Here is a 22,701-nt window from a genome sequence, read left to right on the forward strand (position 1 = left end):
ATGAAACAATGGGTGTTACCACACACACTGTAATGAGAGTGATCATTTCAGGTGAGCTATTACCAGCGGGGGGGGGGGGGGGGGGGGACCTTTTGTAGTGATAATCAAGGTGGGCCATTTCCAGAAGTTGTCAAGAACGTCTGAGGAACAGTGGGGAGCTGGAGGTGGGGAATAAACATGGGGAAATAGTTTTACTTTGTGTAATGACTCATCCATTCCCAGTCTCTATTCAAGCCTAAGTTAATTGTATCCAGTTTGCAAATTAATTCCAATTCAGCAGTCTCTCGTTGGAGTCTGTTTTTGAAGCTTTTTTGTTGAAGGATAGCCACTCTTAGGTCTGTAATCGAGTGACCAAAGAGATTGAAGTGTTCTCCAACTGGTTTTTGAATGTTATAATTCTTGACATCTGATTTGTGTCCATTTATTCTTTTACGTAGAGACTGTCCAGTTTGACCAATGTACATGGCAGAGGGGCATTGCTGGCACATGATGGCATATATCACATTGGTAGATGTGTAGGTGAATGAGCCTCTGATAGTGTGGCTGATGTGATTAGGCACTATGTTAGTGTCCCCTGAATAGATATGTGGACACAGTTGGCAACAGGCTTTGTTGCAAGGAGAGGTTCCTGGGTTAGTGGTTCTGTTGTGTGGTGTGTGGTTGCTGGTGAGTATTTGCTTCAGGTTGGGGGGCTGTCTGTAAGCAAGGACTGGCCTGTCTCCCAAGATCTGTGAGAGTGATGGGTCGTCCGTCAGGATAGGTTGTAGATCCTTGATGATGCGTTGGAGAAGTTTCAGTTGGGGGCTGAAGGTGATGGCTAGTGGCGTTCTGTTATTTTCTTTGTTGGGCCTGTCCTGTAGTAGGTGACTTCTGGGTACTCTTCTGGCTCTGTCAATCTGTTTCTTCACTTCAGCAGGTGGGTATTGTAGTTGTAAGAATGCTTGATAGAGATCTTGTAGGTGTTTGTGTCTGTCTGAGGGGTTGGAGCAAATGCGGTTGTATCGTAGAGCTTGGCTGTAGATAATGGATCGGGTGGTGTGATCTGGGTGAAAGCTGGAGGCATGTAGGCAGGAATAGCGGTCAGTAGGTTTCCGGTATAGGGTGGTGTTTATGTGACCATCGCTTATTAGCACCGTAGTGTCCAGGAAGTGGATCTCTTGTGTGGACTGGTCCAGGCTGAGGTTGATGGTGGGATGGAAATTGTTGAAATCACGGTGGAATTCCTCAAGGGCTTCTTTTCCATGGGTCCAGATGATGAAGATGTCATCAATATAGCACAAGTAGAGTAGGGGCATTAGGGGATGAGAGCTGAGGAAGCGTTGTTCTAAGTCAGCCATAAAAATGTTGGCATACTGTGGGGCCATGCGGGTACCCATAGCAGTGCCACTGATTTGAAGGTATACATTGTCCCCAAATGTGAAATAGTTATGGGTGAGGACAAAGTCACAAAGTTCAGCCACTAGGTTTGCTCTGACATTATTGGGAGAGCATATGACAGCCTGGCCTTCCAGGTCCTGGCAGATACTTGCTTCTGCTATCCTGTAACCAGCCTGCTGGGGAGGCACGGAAAAGTGGGGTAGGGACTTTGGCCCTAGGGCGCATATAATGTCAGAGCCAGGGGTGGAACCCCAGTGTCCTGACTCCTAACCCTTAGAATCCCCTCCCCTCCCTGAGCTGCGGGGAGCACCCAGGAGCCCTGCCTCCCAAGCCCCCCCCCCCCGACTAACCACTAGCTCTGAGAGGATGTCTAGTGGTTAAAGCAGCAGGGGAGGGAGTCAGGATCTTATTCCTATCTCTGGGACTGGCGTGGAAACAGAACCCAGGAACCCTGACTGCCAACGCCTCTTCCACTCCACACACCAGTAGTCACCGGTCCCCTCCACCTAACCCCCCAATAACTGGCTTCTCTCCTACTTTACTGGAGCTTCTTACACTCAGAACACTTGACAGACTCCCCTGGCAGGCGGGATGGAGCACAGACCCAATGACATTTCCCCATGGATCCCTGCTGGGGTTAGGCGAGATTGGGTCTAAACACACCCCGAACAACCTTTCCCCAACCCTTCTATGCCCAAACCAAGCCCACGGCCCAGGCTGTCGGCGTGGAAAGACGAGCTGATGCTAAAGGCTGAGATAAACAGCAGAGCACAGGCAAGGGCCCTGCATTAAATGGCTTGTCTCCCCCGTCCGCCTCCCCACAGCGCTTTACACCCAACAAAATAGCACCGAAGAACGATAGAGCCCCATTGCCTGCTCGGTCATGGAGCTTTGGGATCTCGTTTTACTTACTAATTTTCAGTCCCCTTTAGAGATCGGTTACTCGGAAGTGTCCGCGGACCTTACATTTCCATGCAGCCCGTGTCTCCAGTGGGGTGTATGGGAGGGTGTCTGTGATATGTAGCTATAGGCTATTGTCAAAGGAAGCTGAGGGAGACAGGTGCCTCAAACCCCCTGAATTGCCCTTCGAGTTGAGTTCCTAACTACCTTAGCTCTTTTACTCTCAATCACAGAGGGGTGTGCTAGGGTATCACGTGTGTGTGACAGCTACGCAGAGAGCGTGTCTGGGTGTGCTAGCGTATCGCGTGCGTGCGATAGTTGCGCACAGAGCACGTCTGGGTGTGGGAGACAGGCATTGTTCTATATCAGGGGATAATGGCTTATGCCCAGAAGATACCAGGTTTTTTTTTGTTTTTTTTTTTTTTTTTTTATAGTTTAAGGCCATGTACCGAAGTAAAATCACCTCCCCACTGTATTTGCCACTGCATGCATCTGATGAAGTGGGCTGTAGCCCACGAAAGCTTATGCCCAAATAAATTTGTTAGTCTCTAAGGTGCCACTAGGACTCCTCATTCTTTTTCCCTACCTCTGCTCATTCCTCCCATTTATATATCCAAGGATCGCATCAGCCTTTTACCCCAGCATGACACTGAGAGTACGTGGCCAGTGCTTGTCCACTGTGCTCCCTAGATCCTATTCTCAGTCTCTGCTTTACAGCAGACTACCCTCCCCCTGTAGGCATGGCTAGCCTTCCTTGATCCTCAGTGGATACCTTTGCATGTGGCTGTATTAAAACAGTTTGGTGGAAAGAACCCAGCTTACCAAACGATCCAGATCGCACCATGTGACTGCTCTGGACTCACTAGTATCCACCGCTCCATCAATCTTTGTGTCATGTGCAAATTTTACCAGCAGTGATTTTATGTTTACTTCCAGATCATTGACGAATAGCCTAGTGCAGATTCCTGCTGAACCCCCTCCAGGCGATGAAGATTGGCCATTGACAACTACTTGGAGATCTGTCAGTTACCCAGTTCTTAATCCATTAAACTTTTGCCTGATTTAGATTACATGGGGCTCTTTTCATAATAAGAATGTGGTGCTGTACTAAGCCAAACACCTTACAAAAGTCTGTCTATTACATCTACGCAGTTAGCTGTAGCAGCCAAACCCGTATGCTCCTCAAAAGATGAAATCAGGTTTGTTTGGCATGACCTATTCTCCATAAAACCATGCTGAAGAGTATTAATTGTACTGCTATCCACTAACAGAGGATCAGTTGAATCCTGTATGAACTTTTCCATTATTTTGCCCAGGACTGAAGCGAAGCTAACCAACTGGCCTACCCGGCTCATTCCAAGTAGCACTCTCCCAGTCTTCTGGAATTTCCCCGCTGTTTCAAAATTAACAGTAGCGGGCCAAAGAACTCCTCTGAGACCTTAGTGTCTCCTGTTGCCACAAAGGAGGTTGCATGGCCTAGTGGACAGAACAAGGAATCAGGAGACCTGGTTTCTATTCCCAGCTCTGTCGGGAGGGTGGGGGGGAGGAATCTTGGGCAAGCCTCTTTCCCTGTGCCGTGCCCCAGTTTCCCCATCTGCAAAATAGGGCTAATGATACTGGCCCTCCAAGCAAAACATTTTGCTGCTGAAAGGTGCCAGATAAGAGCTGGGGATTATAATTGAGGGAGTACGAAGGCAACTCTAAATTACCCAGCGGCAGTGGCCATGATAAGCTGTTACCCCCAGTGGGGTGGAAGAAGCCAGGAAACCCCACTGTTGCCCCATTTCCTCCCTCAAGCTGCACCTCTTCCCCAGCTGCTGGGCTTGGAGGTAGCAGAAGGGCCATGATGGCTCCCTACACTGCAGCGATCCTTAGAGCTGGGTACAGGGCCACTCCCCACCTATACAGGGCAGAGGAAAAGGTGGGAGCCCCATTGCCAGGGATGCTTGAAACCAGGCTGAGCAAAGCCCTGGGGGACTAAATTGCCTAGACTGAGGATGGGGCTGCTTAGTGCCCTGGGGATCTATCAGTGAGAAGGTTCTTTCTGATTGCAGGCCCAGTAAGTAGCCAGTGACGACCCCCCGGGCCCGTCGCTCCTCACCATGGCAGAGGACGTCCTCAGCACCACCCTATCCGTGCTGGGAGCTGCCCTGCCCATTCCGACCCCGTCCCTGACCTTAGAGCAGAAAGCAGCCTTTATCTTTGTCTTCTTTCTCTTCATCTTCCTGGGTCTTTTGATTGTCCGCTGCTTCCGGATCCTGCTGGACCCGTACCGGAGCATGTCCTCCTCCACTTGGATGGACTACATGGAGAAAGACACTTCCAATTACCGCCTCCCCTGAGCATGGGCCTGGGGCTGCAGGGGGTTCTTTTAACAAGCGGAGAGGATGGATTCCCATGACCCAGGAGGCCCAGCCTGCATAACTTGCCAGGAAAGTGAGAGCACTTTCAAGGCAACAAGCTACCTGCACATAGGAACACTGGTGGCAGTTGCCCTGAGGTCAAAGCAAGCCTTTAAGCACGTGCCACTGGCTGGAAGGATGTGACCGCAGGCCCTGACCATCAGCCCTCTGACTGCTCATGCAACACCCCAGTCAAGTCCCACTAGGGAAAAAAGGAAGCTTTGTCCTTCCGTCAGGACAACAGATGGTGCCTGAACTCTAGCCCCCATCTGGGTTACACAGGGCATGATGTTCTCCTTGGCTTCTCCTTCCCATTGCCAGCTGTGATGGCACTCGTTCTCGTAGCTCTGAGGTGGACTGATGGATGCAGTATGTACACCTGTAGAGTCTCGCTGGCCCACACAAGGTTAGGGAGGGACCTGAGAATGGCCAACACTCCTGCATCTAGAAGGGGAGAAAATCTGGATGTGGGAGTTGGCCAGTTAGCAAGAAGTCACAGTCATCCCACAAGAACGTGAGGAGTCAGCGGTGGTGTTGAACCTAATCCAATTAAGGAACGTTCTATTCTACAACCTCTGTCTTTGTGCAAGAATCACAAGGATGGGGACAATGAAATGGGATAAGAATCAACAAGTCAAACCAGACAGCGGTTTCCAGATTTGATTACCCAGATACCTACTGAGGTCATCAAGCTCTAGAGATCTAGGGACTTACATCTCCTCACAAGTCTCTGAGCAACTCTGATAATAGCTCCCTTCACTAATGAGCAACACTTGTCTTCACATTGTAACTTGACAATTAATTCCCAGGTGGTCCACAAAGTACTATCAAAAGCAACAACTTCTGTTCTGTCCACAGGTTGGATGTATGCTGCACAGATAGGAGTAGCCGTGGATTGGTTTTCCGCCCCAGCCCTGTGTTACTCTGTGTTACTTTTGCTCTTCCAACTATTCACAGCGAAATGTCGGGGCAAAATTTTTTTTTATGTTTATTGAGTACAGTTACAAATGACATGGCTGTTCTTTGTTTTGATGGTTTAATTTCTTTTTTTTTTTTTAAACCTGAAACCAAAAGTCAAATCTAGATGCTTAAAACCCCTCTGAAAGGAGTGGTTTATCAATAAAGTCCTGGTTGTTCTAAAGCTGCCTCAAGTTCTTGGTTTCTAAACAACACATTTCAGCTCCCTTCCGCCGAGGCTCTCCAAAGGGCTTTACCACAGTGATGTGTTATTTCACAGATGGGGAAGCAGAGAGACAGATTGAAAATGTTGTGCCCAAGTTCATGCAATGAGAGAGCACGCTGGTCTTTGAACCTAGATTTCCTACTTCCCAATTCTGGGTTTACACATTATATACCATAGAGGGTAAAAGAAGGAGAGATGGTTTTCATAACTTTTGCCCCCAGTTGTACTGGAGCACTATGTGGATATCAGCTAACATCCATGTGAGAGTAAAGGGGTCCAACTGCAGGGCTGGGGTCTTCTGCTGACTAGCTGAATCATTGGTTGGTAGCAATACATTCTTGCTTGCATTGCATTTCCAGAAACCACTCAGCTCTGAGGAGCAGTATCTGAATATTTGTGTGTGATTTCTTCCCCTTGAGTCAATCATTTTCTCCAACTGCTTTTTAGCACATTGGTGGGCAACATTTGCAAACCTTTTACAGTGTGAATCTCAGTAGGCCCTAGAAAACAAACATCTCTTTAGCTACAGAAAATAGCCCAGTCCAAGCTGGATTTCTTTGTGGTGCTAAACGCTCATGATTGTTGAGGTTTTTCTTAAAGGCCCAGTTTCTGGAGTCAGGTGAGGGGATGTGGGAATCTCAGCTTTAGATTTTTTACATATATATTTTAAAAGGGAAGTTTCTAGCTCTCCTTATTCAAGAGAAATGCTAAAAAATATGAGCCCCTAACTACTCAAAAACCACAAGGCAAATAAAAAGCCCCCACCCTGTGTATTTTAAAATCTCATTATTTTAAAGCCAGACAGATGATTTGGGAGGGCCTGACTCCGGTTCTTGAAAGCTTGGGTTGGAAATGCTGCTGCACCGTTTAGATACAAACCCATGCCTTAGAGGCAAAAGGTTCCCCTCAAATTACCAGTCGCCTGAGCTAGCCAAGATCATCCTTCTTGGAAGAGCACAGTCGACTGCATAAATGCTGGCACCATTTGTCTCTGTCTAGTGGAACCTGGTCTTCTTTTGAACAGTGGATAATTGTTTCTCTTCTGCCCCCCGGAACAAAGGGTGGTTGCAGCAGAGCATGATTCATAGATGTTTAGTCCATGATTGGGGCTTGTAAGGGGTGAGGGATTTGGGGCAGTGCGGACACCCCACAAGAATTCTGGGGCAAATAGGCACAGGAGCACTACTTACCCCTCCTTTCCAAGGTACATGCCAAGAAGCATATGAGTGGATCTGGTTGAAGTAGCACTCCCTGCCCCTTAAACTCAACTGCCAGTGCACCGTTGGGGTGGTCTTGGGTGGATGGGCGGGCAAGTGGACTTCTTAACCCTTTCCCCTCCTGCAGCTGCACTGACTCCAATGGTGAGGTGGGAAATGACTTACATTTTCAGTTCTGCTACCCACCCCGCTGCTTCCACTGCAAGAGAGCAGCCCTGAGGTTCTAGCTGATCTGCCCCTTAACCTTGGTTCCCCTCCACTGCTGGATCCTACAGCCTGGTCTCCTGGATTCTGACTGAATGGATGTTTGGACTGCAGAGAAAAGACTAGTTAAGACCAAAATATTAGGAACCATTTCACACGCATTTGGGGTAGGATCTCTTACCATTTGGGACTTCTGGGGTGAGGTTCAATCCCAAGGTAAAGAGTCATGCAGGCTGTGGCAGCACCACACTGGGACAAAGGCAGGTGCTTTACAGTAGTGCTTCTTCTCTTGGGTTTCTCTATCACCTATTGACAAAAGGTATGAAACAATGGTGAGGCGCTGACCTACCTATCCTCCCTTTCCAACATGAATCAGCTGGGCAGGAGAGGTGTACAGACATACTGTAGCAGGAAGCCAAAAGCCTTTTTGCTTGACGCTGCCTAGACTGGAGGCCAATCCTGGCTATTTTAGTGTTCTGAGCGAGCACTGGTTTCCTTGAAATCTAACCTCTTAACGGTTTGTATTGATGGAGGGACAGGAAATGCCTAGATCAGCCACCCTGCGCTTTTCATCTTCTGGCAGCAAGCTGCTACTCTTCAGTGGTTTCTCAGGAAAAATAATTATTTTCAGTTGAACGTCTAAGCTATTATAAATCAATGTGGCAGCAGAAGTGAAATGGGTCATAACTACCCACAAAATGTGGGTTGTTAGTCAATACTTCACTGCAAAAGAGGCAAAACACCTGGAATTTTAAAGATTATTCCTTGTTCTCTCATTGAGCAGACAGCCTCTCTGAAACCAGACAAATCCAATACTAGGGAGGGCATTCTAACTACAGGTGGCTCCCCAGGGTTTAATCTCTTCTGAGCAAAACAAATCATTTCCATCAGATCAAAACCATCATTTAAAACATCAGGGGCAGGATTTATTTTCTGCAACCTGGATCCATTTGTTAGGAATCAACAGACATTTAGAAGTGTATGAAAAATGAGATGCACAGAAATCTATTTCTTAACAAACCACACTAGCTGTCACATAGTCTTTCCGTGAAGTCTTTCCTTGCAAGGAGGTTGTGCAGCTGCTGCAGTTATCAGTTACAGAAACGCCAAAGGCTCAAGCTTGCTCTATTGCTACACAGGTGTAAATCTGGAGTAACTCCTCTAAAGTCAGTGGCTTGACACCTATGTAACAGAACAGAATGCAGCCCTCAGTCTAGTACTGAAGTCAAATCACCCATAATCATGCAGAAATCCACATGTAATAAACATGTTAATATACTTTGATTTGCAGCCTAAAAGTGCTACAGAAACTGTCTCGAGAGACTCCCTCTCTCCACATGGTACACTGCCACAGTTCAGCTCTGCAGAGATTCTTGGTATAAACGAGAGGGCGTTCTCTGTGAAGCAGCCTTGATTTTGTAATTCATTCCCCACTCCTGCTTTGGTCCCCCAGAGCCCAGATTTGTTGACCTGCTGCAAAAGCCGCATTTCCCCGTTCTTTGTCAAGACTGTAGAGGAGAGCGTGGGCTAAGGATTTTAAACATTTGAAGAAATAAATACATTAGATTATTAAGCCTCATGGTACAGCTGTGAGAGATACCAGTTCTATACAAAGATAAAAACCTCATCAAAACTTACTGCGCAAATCCATGGGGGAGAATGGAATAGGGATCAAAACTTGACTCCTACTCTAAAAGGACTGTAACAGCCTGAGTATTTTGTGGTAGGGTAGATGAAATAAATCTCTTCTCCCAGCACTGAGTGGAATGTGAAAATACAACCCTTTTGTGCATCAGATAGGGGCACTAGTTCTGACCCCTCTGACTACTGGGGAGGTAATCTGGTAGCATGGCTGTATGTTTTAATACTGCAGAGATTTTTGATCACTTTGTTCCTCTTCGACAGTCCAAGAGGAATGTGGAGATCTGGAATTGCTTTACTCATTACTAAAATACAGCCACCTCTGGGGTGGAACAGAAAAGTGTTTAACATCTCACAGCAACACTAAACAGTTTGCTACTGAAAGTTGAGAAATACACTCATAGGGGAAAAAAGTCCTATGGGATTTTTAATCACAGTACCAAAACGCTGAATAAAGTCTCAAATGCAGATACAAATGTTACAGTAACCCATACTGAATGTAAGACAAAGGCAAGCATATACATGACTGGCATTTTATTAGGAAACATAGTACAAAAATGTGTGTATATATATATATATATATATATATATATATATACACACACACACACACATACACGTTTAAATTTAACATTTGAAAACATTCTAAATATAAAAAGAATACTTAAGCTTTCTAAAGGCATCCTGTACATAAAGCTATTAAGAATTTTACAATTCTGGGCACTTAAATGCTTAATCACAGTGCTAATTGGATTTGTAATGGAGTTTTTGCAATGAAGTGGCAAATAGCATTCTGCCATACTGATAATAAATATACACACAACCTCTAGGATGTTAGAAATTCTGATCTGATACGAGTAAGGTTGCAGAATCTGAGCACTTCTCTCTAGAGAGCTGCAAGCCTCAAGATAAGCCAGGGAACACTCGTCAGGCCGTGCAGGTGGCAGAGTAAAGGAATACTCCAAGAGATCTTTGTTAAGTGACTGAGGGTACGTCTACACTGCAATAAAAACCCCACAGCATCAAGTCTCAGAGCCCAGGTCAACTGACTCAGGCTCACAGGATTTGCTGCAAGGCTAAAAATTGCAGCACAGATGTTCGGGTTCAGGCTGGAGCTATGCCACATACTCAGCAATTTTTAGCCCTGCAGCCTGAGCCCAAGAGAGTTGATCTGGGCCAGCCACAGCCATGCAGGGGGTCTTTTATTGCAGAGCAGACATAACCTAAGGCCTTGTCTACATGGGGAAGCTTCCCAGCATAGCTGCAGTGGAATAACTGGTCTGGTATAACTCCCTGTGAGGACACTATTCTACAATAAAAATGTGTCCACACAGGGAAGTTATACCAGAACGGCTTTAGTTATTCCCCTATGGAAATTTCCCATCTGAGTACATAAGAGCTTTTTGGGTGGGCATTTATTGTTTAAAATCTAAAGGAATCTAAGAGTTTGGATAAAGTTTACACAACCTGCTTAATGTTCTTTTCCTCTCCCTTGGAGAAGTTTTGCCAAGTTTAAGTCACTGTTTAGAATAACGGAACCACTGATGTAGAAATAGACATGGGGCACACAATTCAACTTCTATCCCAATTACAACCAGATCATGTTCACCTCATATGAGGAACGTTAAATGGATGTAAATTAAACTAGATTGCAGATGAAAACCTAATCCTTACTGTCAAGACTCAGGCAAATCTCATGGATTTCAAAGAGTTTTACCTGAGCAAGGATTGTGTGTACAGACTCATTGAATTGCTAAATGTTTTGTTTCCATTCTGGGATTCTTTTCCTTTAGGGTAACGTTTAGTCACCTAAAAATATAATATAAAAAAGGAGAAACCAATTAAGTTAAAAATAGCACTTTTGAATCATGTTCATTTGAAATCAGTCAAATTTCTCCTGTCTCTCCCACTCAGAAATGCAAATCCAAAAATAAGACAGAACCAGTAAATTGGTCTCTTGAGTTGGAAATTCAGGCAGGTTGTGTGGGAGGATTATGTTCCTTTTTTAATTAAGTGCTATGTACAGACAGCTCCCTTTCTGCACACAAGCTAAGATGAAGGGCTTATTTTAGGCTTTTAAACTTTTTGTAATCCTTTATCGCTCGATTAAAAATCTATGAGGTTTGGAGGAGATGAGCTAATGCAGGCCTTGATCCTGTAAACATCCAGGCATAATTGCCGTGGACTATTCACCTGCATAACATTACTCATATGCACAAGGGCTGGCAGGATCTGGGCTTAAGACAAATCTCTACATTTTTTCCCTGTCCCTTATTTAAGAACCACCCATAAAATATCTATGTAGCTTCACCTAGGCTTGTGTTAACCAGAATATAGCACTGTCTCTCTGTTCAAAAGCCAGCGTTCATCATATAACTGCCATGGATAAGGGCATACAAAAGTTGGAAATTGTGTTTTTGAATGCTGGGCATCTATCATGTGCTGCAACCTTAATTCAGACATGGTGTGTGAAAACTTCTAAAATATAAACATAAAATAGTGAATTTTTTACACCATACAACATTAAAAGAATACTGTGCTTTTTTCTTTAAAAAAAATTGACTCATTTTTAAATCCCAGCCCCCTCAAACAGTATATTCAGAATTTTTTTTTTAAAATAACGAAAGAGCGAGAGTGTGTGCGTGTGTGAGAGAGAGAGGCGGCATTCTGTTTCCCAGTAGAAGGGTCTTTTAAGCAAAATTGAAACACAGGGGAAACAGTTAAAATGACTATACACAAAGTGCTGTCAAATGCAGACTTTTTTTTTCCAGCTTTTCAGTTATTGTAATCTTAGGTCTTACAAGTAATTACAGTAGGCACAATTTTCAGGCAAATGTAATTTTAAACTTGACAGTGTCCCTTTAAATCTGTAAACATTTTGTTGAATCAAATTCTCTCTGGATTACCCTTGTGATGCAATTTCACAGTGTACAATAAAGAATTTCAGCTCAGACAACTAACATGTACAGAAAACAAACCAAAGGAAATTAATGTATTTTCCAATTCAGAGGAAACACTGGTTCTGTTTTATAGTATTGAAGTATATAGTGACAATGTAAAATAATTAGGAGTCCTGTTTCTTTAAACTTTCATTAATTTAAAAAATCCATTATTAAAGCCTTCCTCAAAACATCTTTTGGAAAAGATATAAAGTCTTTTATAAATAGTTACACTGCTTATAAATAAATGCACTTTGATACATAAAACCAGTAAGTCCCATGGTAGTTTTTACAATACGAAGAAAGTAGTTTCATAAGTCTTTCCTAACGCAGTTAGTGAAAACAACCACTAAAATACTGTTAAAACTTAGCCAACTGTTTTAAACAAGAAACACCACACCACATACACAATTTCTGCTTGGACTGGACTGCCAGGGCATATCTTTAAATTGCACAATATTTCAGAGAAAAAAACCCAGAAAATGTTTCTGAAATTTATGGACTGTAAAGTTTTAATTGCACTACAATAAGTGACGAAAACACAGCCAAATTCATCTTGGTAACTCCATTGATTTTAGGGGGCTTATAGCAGGGGTGACTCTGGGCCATTATGATAAAAGAAAGATGAATATTGGACACACTTTCTACTTTGGGTATATGCACAAATGGTGCAACCACCCTTCTTATAGGTTATGGCCTTAGAATGGATATATAAAATGTGAGTCAAGATGGCATTGAACTCAGTGTGCTGTGTTACAATATTGACACTGCTGCTATAATGTCTTTCTGCAGGATGGCAGATTACACTCTTACCTGTACGTTCTGCAAATAGCAAGTGTCCATAAGACTATAGGTTATTAAACACTTTCCAACAAACTGTCATAACTTTGGCTCACATTCCCCCCCTTCCCCCTCTCGATCTTATAAACCAGTTTCTTTCCTATCCCCAATCAAGCTGGGAGAGGACAGACAGCATGTTTTGCTGAATCTTGCTTTTCGATTTTTAATTGTTACATCCACCACATCTCCAAGGAGACACTTCAGAATTTGGTGAAATGCAACTTTCCAAAAAGGACCTCGTTTCATTTAAATTCTTTATAATGGCTATTTTAACTGGGTTTATATCGCTGACCAGCCTTTGCTTGGCTTGTCCTTTCTTAGATCACTAGTTACGGTAGGTATTGCATTCTGTGAGTTGTACAGCATCTATTGCAACACGTCCTCAAACCCAGTTGAGGAATCTGGGCACTACCAAGCTTCATAGAATGATATTTTAGCCATGATTGGCTTTATCAAAGAAATTTGGCTCTTTTTGTTTCTCATTCTGAAGTTGTTGTCCAAAGCCGTATGCTTGATTCTAAAAGTCTGGGCCTCTTCACTGTTACCTTCTATCCACAAGACCTAAATAGAGGACAAATTTAAATAGAAGAGTTTGACACTCCTATCTTCTACCAACAAAGAATCAAAGTCCCTCTCATGGCTTCCACTGAAACTGCACAGAAGCAAAGATTTGATCAGAGTGACTATGTAAGATCCCTTAGTTACTGATTTAGTTACTCCAGCAACCAACAATCACTTTGGGGGAAGATGGGGAGCTCGACAAAATAAACTATTCCTAAAAAGTCCATCCAGACAAGGAGAAAAACTCCCAACAGTGAAATCAACAAGGAAATTATTCCAAAGCCTAACTGGCAGATACCCCAGTTTTGTGCCATTTAACATGAGACTGAGCAAAACCTCAGAAAATATAAAGAAAAGGAGTACTTGTGGCACCTTAGAGATTAGAGACTAACAAATTTGAGCATAAGCTTTCGTGAGCTACAGCTCACGAAAGCTTATGCTCAAATAAATTTGCTAGTCTCTAAGGTGCCACAAGTACTCCTTTTCTTTTTGCGAATACAGACTAACATGGCTGCTATTCTGAAACCTGTCAGAAAATATAGTAGCTCTGTATTGAAAGGGATATGGACTCGTAACCAAACAGGGTTGGAAGAGACCTAGCTTCTATAATTCTTTCTTTCAAATGAAAACTAAACAATGCTCATCTCCTAATCAGGAAACATCTCTGTTCAGAAGTAGTCATTTTTCTAATAAGACTACCAAATTAAAACTATTTGATTTATATTAGTCCATCATTACCATGGATAGTTCTTCTTCCTTCATTTCTAAAGGCACAGTGTACTATCTGCACTATCTAAAAGAAGCTTTGCACTGTAAGCGTATGTACAGAATAAATACAACTTACACATATACTCTGCAGTGTGGATGTATACACCAAATTCTGCTCTATTTCAACCATTCAATCCAAGAGGAGACAATGAGGATGCATGGGTGTAATGGTAGAATTTGGTACAATATATATAGATGGAGAAGTTTTAAGCCAAAATGAATGGTCAAAAATAATTTATGTGAAAGATTGAAGCACCTCACATTTCTCGAGTGAGCAGAGGCAATTCATTTTGAACAGGAAATGGATCAAATGTTTGGATGCAACTGCTTTAGAATAGATCATTATAGGATTCAAGCTGCTAAGACAGGCTGAAGTTACACATTTTTTTAAATGTATGCCAATCTCATGCTCATTAATGCGAGAGACTAACAGTACTACACAGAGCAAAACCTGATTCAAATAGGCCTCCACAGCTCCTCCCAAGACATGACCTGCAATGTCACTGTGATCAAGTTGAAACCATTCTTGAGCAATCACTATCCTATGAACTTGAGCTATGCGTTTCTGATGTGAACCAATCTCCCCTACACAGAGGCCAATTCATTTTCACTTATGACCATGCCCAGGATTACAGTTCAGTACTCCAGAAGTTAATATCTTTGTAGACTAAAAAAAGTCTGCACCATTCATCTCAAATATCCTAACATGGGCATGTCTGCTACAAATAAAATGTAATGAAAGAGGTATCTGTATCAACACAAAACCACATTATCTGGACACATACTGCTGGAAATAAGGGAAAAAACAATACAAGACAGACCTTTGCAACCATGAAATTGAACTACCACCATGAATACGGCCAATCCTTACAAACAGCAGAACTTAAGCAGGAGAGACTGCATTATGCAAACTGAAGCCATGAATTTAACGATACTTGCCTTGAAAAGGGAAGACAGATTTTTCAAAACTTGTCAAGAAAGCAGTATCAGTTTCTGTGGCATGTCAGTTTTTCAAGATAGAAGTGATTTAATACTTTCTAAACTCTGCAGCAAACTGGTCAGACTACATTCTTGTGAAGTTTTTCCTCAATTTAAATTGCTTTACTCATGATCATTTATTAAGACTACCATACCATAAACAATAGTTCCCACAGTTAATCATAGCACTTCCAATAATTTTGCTTCAGTCCTGTACCAGAAAAGACAGACAGTTCTGCATTTGATACACGTCTCTCACTTTAAAATACAATCTCCAAGCCTGCAACTGGCAACACAGAGGTAACTTCTTTACTCTATGGGTCTGCAAGCAAACAGTAAAAAAAAAAAAAAAAAACAAAAAAACAAAAAACAAACATTTAATAGTAAGATCAGTCACTTGTTTAAAAAAAAAACCCAAAACCAAACATTTTAGTATATTTAAAATGGACAATTTTGATTAGTAAAGATGTGAGATGCCTACCCACTTCCAAACAGAAACATATCAACCTCCCAGACTGTCTTAGAACACAATTTCAGAGACATTTTATTTTGCGTATATAAACAGAGTTGGTGCCATTGCATAGCACAAAAATGCTAAAAAGAAAACCTGACCAAGTTTCATAAAACTGAAGGGTCTAATTTTTACCTGGTAGCGCTTTAGGTAGTCAAGGGTTTAGATGTAGATAGCTCTTTCAAAGACAGACCAAGAAAAGGCAGTTTTAATATTCCCTGATATGTCAAATTACTTAAATGCTAAAGAGCTCATGCAAACTTAGCCTGTGCTTTGTTCTTGTAGGAGTACTGTATTTTGGATTCATTTTTGAAACAAATGTTATCATCTACAGAGACCAATCCATTTTCCACCTTCTCTCAAAGGGCTTTGGAAGATGTTGTCAATAGTGTTTTCATTTCAGCAACGACGTTTGCTTTCCAATAAAAGCCAGCTTTTTAATGAAAAGTTTATACCCCCAAACAGACTGTTTTTGTGAGACTCCAAATTGTGGTTTCCAATCGGATAACAACTACACACAAGGGTGCAAATATGTCATTGCATAACATTTGTTTTCAGTGCAGTAAATTCAGGGCAGCTGAGTGCTATTACCAGCTACTTTGGCAATGAGGTACTTCTCTTCTCCCCCACCCCCACCCCTCCCACATTATAGACTTATGTCACAAAATAGGCTTGTTGGTCACTTGCTGGCTAAATTTATTAGGGTACTTTTAAAAATACCTCTCTCTCTCAACATCAAACTATAAAAGCACCTTTGGCTTTGTGTTCAAAGCAAATTAATGTTATGAGCTGCAGGAGAGATTTTATCCCTCTGAATGGGACCACACAAGCAGCTGAGTTCTTCAATATTCCAGTTGCATGGAGGGCTTTCAATAGACCCCTTAGCTCACAATGTTGCTTGTCAACAGCATCTCCTTTAAAATAATGTTTTTTCCTTTTAAAACGGAGTTGGTAACCCACAGGTTATGCCGTTACAGTTTCCACAGCAATGTCAGTAGGCTGCTCCGTTTCCACCACAGTGGCTGCAGACCCTTCCATTTCCTCCGATGATACCACAACTGCATCCACCTCAGCAACCTCTTCAACCACTGTAAGCTCAGCACCATTGGGCTGCTGTCTTGCCATGGCTTCAAGCTTTAGCCGATATTGCTCTGCTTCTTGTTCTTTCTTCATTAGCTGGCTTCGATATTCTTGCGCCTTTCGGTTTGCCTCTTGCAACTGCTGCTGTAACGCTTCCCTTTCGTTATTGTCCTACAAAACAAGACAGCCTCTGACTAGTGCCCAAATGAGTCAGCAGCTTGAGTCTGTATCTGGGATGCAAGCACTAATACACAATACTAGATACAGGTAAGAAAGGACAGACCAAGTGCATAGAGAGATAATGGATGTCTCAGAGCATAGGGATACAAAGCCTTTTGTCTCTACTCATTGATACAACCCAGCCCTGCATCCGATGCATCCGATGAAGTGAGCTGTAGCTCACGAAAGCTTATGCTCTAATAAATTTGTTAGTCTCTAAGGTGCCACCGGTACTCCTTTTCTTTTTGCGAATACAGACTAACACGGCTGCTACTCTGAAACCCAGCCCTGTTTGAGATTTATCACCTAAGGGCTGATTACTGGCCTATGTTAAGTGAAATCAAGTTGCACAGGGTATATGTTAAGGCACAATCTGTGTGCTGGTCTTTTCAGCAAGGTAGGATAGGAACAGTTCTCTAGTATAAGTGACCCCGTAAGAATGGATTAGTGGGGTTTCCATATTTCGTTATAATCAAGATGCAAAAGCAACAGTGTTGGCAACTGGGAAGAGGGATAGAGAAATAGACTAAACAAAAAAAGAACCTACAACACCTAGTGGCCCCCAAAACCAAAAGTTAAGTTCTGCCAGCAAAAGTACATATCCTTCCAAATGGAGGGTGCTGGATAAGTTATCTGACTTTCTTTAAAACTGCAACTGGAATGTGAAGAGAGATCAGTCTCACATTGGGTCTTATCACTGCAGTTTTAGAGGGAGTTTGAAATAATACAGCAGAGTACAATGCTTCAACTCAATAGCCTGGGCTCAAAAACTAACTGACAAGATTACACAAAGAGCGACTTGGAAGAGAATCTTCCTTCCACCACCAGTGACTCAATTGCTAACACTACTTGCCCCGTGGCTTCACGGGCAGAGCACTTCACTGCCATGCAGGAGACTTGGGTTCTTATTTCCTGCTCTGCCACTGGGTGACAGTATACAAGTCACTTCCCCCTCTGTTCCTCAGTTTCCCTCCCCTTAAATGGGGACAATGATACTTACCTTCTCTGTAAAGCATCTGATAGCTACTAATGAACAGCACTACATAAGGGTTAGGCAGTATTAATGTATTGCATATTAATAACTGATCATACAGATTGAGCAGAAAGAATGGGAATCATCATAGTGAGAGTTTTCAGAAATGGCAAAGGCATGATCATTGACTAAATTTAAAATCAACTTGGGCCACATCATTTATATTTCAGAGTAGCAGCCATGTTAGTCTGTATTCGCAAAAAGAAAAGGAGTACTTGTGGCACCTCAGAGACTAACAAATCCGATGAAGTGAGCTGTAGCTCACGAAAGCTTATGCTCAAATAAATTTGTTAGTCTCTAAGGTGCCACAAGTACTCCTTATCATTTATATTGAGTGTTATTTTGTAACTATACTTGAAACTCCACATACTCAGTTCAGTGGAGACTGATACTTTAGACTGCACCCACTTTCTATGAAAGTTTAAACAGGAACTTTTACCTGGTTTTCCTCCAAATCATTTACATTTGGGTCAACTTTTTGCTTCTTCACTGGTGGATGTTCTTCCTCTTCTACATCATCATCTTCTTCTTCTTCTTCAATAACAGTCTCTTCTGCAACCTGACCAGCAGGTACAGTTAGAACTACAAGTCAAGGAATATTAAATGCAGGAAATGAATATACAATGGATTATAGATGCTTTTGTACATAAATCCAGAGACAGACTACTTTGAAATTAATGTAGGAGAGAGGTGCTGCTCCACATAGAAGTGGTGGGAAACAATCAGCAATTCCTAATTCCTAAGATTCTCCCAGCTAGTTCCAGAGCCCATTCACCACCTTTCTTCTTGCTGTAGGAAATAGGATGTCTTAATGCAAGATCTGAACAAGGAAACATAACCCATGACTTGATCAGAAGCTCTACGTCCACCAGCAGAGGATTTACAAAGCTTGTTACTTCTACATTTCAACTAAGTGGAAAATGACAAATGGAGCACTCTGGAAAAAATGTGTGTCCAATTCTAAGAGGTGCTGAGGGCATTCTCAAAGCACTCTGCATCTTGCAGGATCATTTCTTATATGTTCCATTTATTAAAAGGTGGTGAATGGGCTCTGAAACTAGCTGGGAGAATCTTAAATCAGCAAAGGTGAATGTTTTTGTTAAAAACACTCCCTATTTTAGGGAATACTATAGTTCTTTCATCATCTTGTTCTTGTCAATAGTATAGCAATTGAATTAAGAGGGTACATAAAACTTGTAAATATTCCAGATATGAACTACTGTGTTTTTTCAAAACAGTTCTAATCAGGAACATTGACAGACAAGCTACAGATCAATAATTATGTGTAGACATTTGGAAAATAATTCTGAATAAATTTGAGAAAATTGCTTTCCATTCATGGACATTTTGTAAACAGAGGTGAAATGAAAATAAGTAAGTAATTCATTATGACTGGTCTGCCCATCTCTAAACTACCTATAATTTTACATAGGTGTGTTGGTTTGTGAAACTGACAGATTAGGATGGTCTAAGGCAATACAATTAGAGTAATGGGATGAAAAGGTATACTTAACCTGACAATCAAGAAAAATGTCTTAAAACCAAGTTCTACTTAGACTCTGGAATAATCACCCAATGGATCTTGGTAGAAGCACAACTGGTTGTGTTATTTAAATCCAGATTGGACAGGACACATACAATCATGTAGTAGGAAACAATTCTAGCCTAGCTGGTGGAAATGCACCAGATAACCTAACAGAATTTATTTATGGTAAATATTTATTATACATGTTTCACTCATTTAATTCAACTATTAATATTAGTATAAAAACGTAGCACTGTGCTCATCTGTGTTAAAGTAGAATGATTATGTAACTAGCCTCAGTCATAAACCTTAATTTTCCTCTCCATTCTTTTAGAGAGATCACTTGGAAGGTACGAATTGTAGCAGCACACTATGAGCAAGCTGAACTATGTAATGGCCTCATCATTTTTCCTTCTCCTTCCCCCACCATGCCTAGTTTCCTGAGATTCACAGACCTAAGTCTAGGTCTATACATCTACCATAGCTATTTTTTCCCCCCCTAACATCAGGAAAGTCTAAAACTGGCTTACAGTTTTCTAAACTCAGCAATCTCTTACCTTGCTGTCCATCTTGCATGGTCACTAAAAACGGCTGGCTGATACCACTAGTAGGAATGGCTGTTTGGAGACTGCCCAGTGGAACGCCATCTGTTACTATCGTAATGACTCGTTGGCCTCCACTACCAACCACCTGCTGTATTGCAGAATCTACAGAATTTGCTTCCACTATTTCCTCTGTGTTAGCTGGAGAAAGCAGAGCAAAACTCTCAAGTTAGCTTTTTCTTTTTAAAAAAAATAAGCGTAGAATAAATGAGTCAATGTTTACTGCACAAAAACCCCAAACACTGAAGCATCTGGTATGGAGTAATCAGCAAATGTTAAAAATCTAAAGTGGACAAAATAAAATACCAATACAACCCCAGCAACTTTTCAATGGTAAAAATAATTCTCTTCAGATACCTAGATGAATTTAAAGCACCAGCATTCACAAATACAAATACAACTAATACAGTAAAAAGTACTCAGTCTCTGAAAAAGAAAAAAAAAGGTTCAAATGTTAAAGATTATTACACAAGGTTTGTTGTTTTTTTTTTTAAAAAGATGGCCAACTTGATAATTCTAAAGTCAACTGGTGGTTTTCACACTCTGCACACTGTAAATAAATCAAACCAGTGGTTCTCAACCCACGACCCAATCAGCACACAGCTGTGGCACATGACATCCTCGGGGCCATGTACGTACTATATATATTGTGTGGATAAAGCCCACATAACAGAGAGCTGCATATGTGGCCCATAATGGTAAATAGGCTGAGAATGACTGCCATTAAGCATCACAAAATTTTTTTTTAGAATAAAGTACTGTAGAACCCCATTTTACAAACTAATTGGGGACTAAGGAGTTCATAAAGTCATAAAGTTCAATTTTATGAACATCTCAAAATTACAGCAGGCACAGTGCATAAATTGCAATTTGGTGCTGTGAATTATTTTCTTCTTGTCCTTCAAAACCACTGCAAAGCAATTTCCAATACACTGATAGCATCGGAACAAAGGGGTGACAACTCGCTCGACATCACTTTTATCATTATTATTATTTCCCACCCCCCCACACTGTCAGGAAAAATGGGTCATGTAAATGGTTGTTCGTGATGTTCATAAAATTGAGGTTCTATGGTATGCATAAAAAGAACCCAAATGTTACCAAGGCCTCAAGAAATCCTAACACTTGTTTAAAAAAACAAAAACAAAAAAACCGAGGCTTTGTAAAATCAGGGGGAACACACAAAATATCGATGTGGCGATAAAATCATTCCAAAATACCTATTTTGTAAAACTGGAGTTTGAAAAAATATCACTGTCCATATTTGTGTAGTAAGGAGCATCTGACAGAGTTGTGTTCTATTCTATTTGTATAACACTTAGTTGGACAGAACAATTCTAACAGGATCCAGGTCAAAACAGGATAGAGTAAAAGAACGGTTAGTAAAAACAACTTTGGTGTTTCATTCAAAGGAGCAACTATAGTCTGTAGAAATATCTATGAGCTATGATAACAGATAAATCTATTAGCCTTGCAACTACTGCCAAATATTATATCACTTTGCAACTCTTGAGTTATGCTGAATTAATTCAAATCCTTTTTACAAGCTATACTTAAGTAACCCAATTTCTTTATTATTTCTTGCAAATGATGCCCTAGGGATTAAATGTATTGATGTCAACACCAGATTCATTCCACCTACTTGTAGATCTGTTTGAATTGGAAAGGGGAGCAGATGCTTCAGCGAGGGCTGCAAGCGTGGCAAGCACAGAGGTTGTTGAGTTTGAAAACTGCACTGTAGAGACACGGGAATCACCTGTTTTGAGGAAATGAAGGCCAGTGAAGGAGATCTGCAGTCGCAGTATTCTGCTATAATATTAAACTTCACTAGAAACTGTACAAGCAAAAAAAAAATGCTGCCAAAAACCTACTGCTCTACTGGGGCTGTTTTTCCAGCCTACAATTCATAACTAGCATACATAACTTCAAGATCTGAAACACTCCCACATACTTTTCTTAGAACATGGTTGAAATAAGTACCTTATATTTAATATTCATTTCATTGGATTTAAAAATAAATGTATTTGAAACAATGCAAAGGAATTAAATTGAGTAAATAGATGCAAGCTAACGTCACTTATTCCAGCATTGTCACAAAGATCACCTACAAGTGGCCAGATGGTAATCCACTGGGCTATCAAAATCCAGATTTTGGCACCACACTTAGCTTTCATTTTGAATAGAAGTGAACAATGTTTTCAAAAGCCACACATGATCAAAATACAAGGCCTCACCAGCACAGAATAGACGCACTCTGACTGAACACAGGCTGAACACATTAGCATTATGCAAAAGCAGTTGCTATTCATTTAATTATATTTATCTGACTTTGCAGTCTCACATTAATTTCAATTACAGAATTGCAAATGCCAAACTTTTTTTTAAAAAAAAAACCTGTTGACATAAGCTAATTATACAACCTAAATTCTTTTACTGAGAGTTTTTGCCAATCTGTAAAGTATTGACTCCATTCAGTATTGCTTTTTAGAAAACACATTTTGTTTGTTACAAATCAAGTTTTTTCTTGAAAGCTAAATCAGTCGATTATAACCACTTCACAATTTCAACATATGGTTTGAAAACCAGCTTCAAAAAATAAGCCAGTCAGTTGAAACGCAACAAAGGAACTGGTGTAAAGACTATCAGAGTCGGCATATCAAGTTCTTGGACTGCAGATTCGGCTTTGTGCAAGGAATAAAAATCATCCCAATTCCAGTGCGA

The 22,701-nt window shown here is 41.5% G+C and overlaps 1 protein-coding gene across 9 annotated transcripts in view; it reads right to left on the reverse strand.

Annotated features, from left to right (window-relative positions):
* Positions 1-4,324: 4,324 nt before the first annotated feature.
* Positions 4,325-22,701, reverse strand: part of GABPB2 (GA binding protein transcription factor subunit beta 2) — a 31,380-nt gene continuing 13,003 nt past the window's right edge. For 4 of the 9 annotated variants that reach the window (XM_038382686.2, XM_043501813.1, XM_043501820.1 and 1 more), the window contains 4 exons: positions 21,623-21,736; positions 19,936-20,121; positions 18,293-18,435; positions 15,387-16,772 (listed from right to left, as the gene is read on the reverse strand). In XM_038382686.2, the coding sequence (XP_038238614.1) occupies positions 16,485-16,772; positions 18,293-18,435; positions 19,936-20,121; positions 21,623-21,736 (731 nt within the window). In that variant the 3' untranslated portion in view covers positions 15,387-16,484. Of the gene's footprint in view, positions 4,580-4,982; positions 5,124-5,627; positions 6,363-7,464; positions 7,590-13,697; positions 15,333-15,386; positions 16,773-18,259; positions 18,436-19,935; positions 20,122-21,622; positions 21,737-22,701 lie in introns of those variants that run through there. The other 5 variants (XM_043501815.1, XM_043501817.1, XM_043501816.1 and 2 more) reach the window with 5 other exon arrangements.

The sequence above is a fragment of the Dermochelys coriacea genome, chromosome 24 (genome assembly GCF_009764565.3).
Source record: "Dermochelys coriacea isolate rDerCor1 chromosome 24, rDerCor1.pri.v4, whole genome shotgun sequence".
Taxonomy (NCBI): Eukaryota; Metazoa; Chordata; order Testudines; family Dermochelyidae; genus Dermochelys; species Dermochelys coriacea.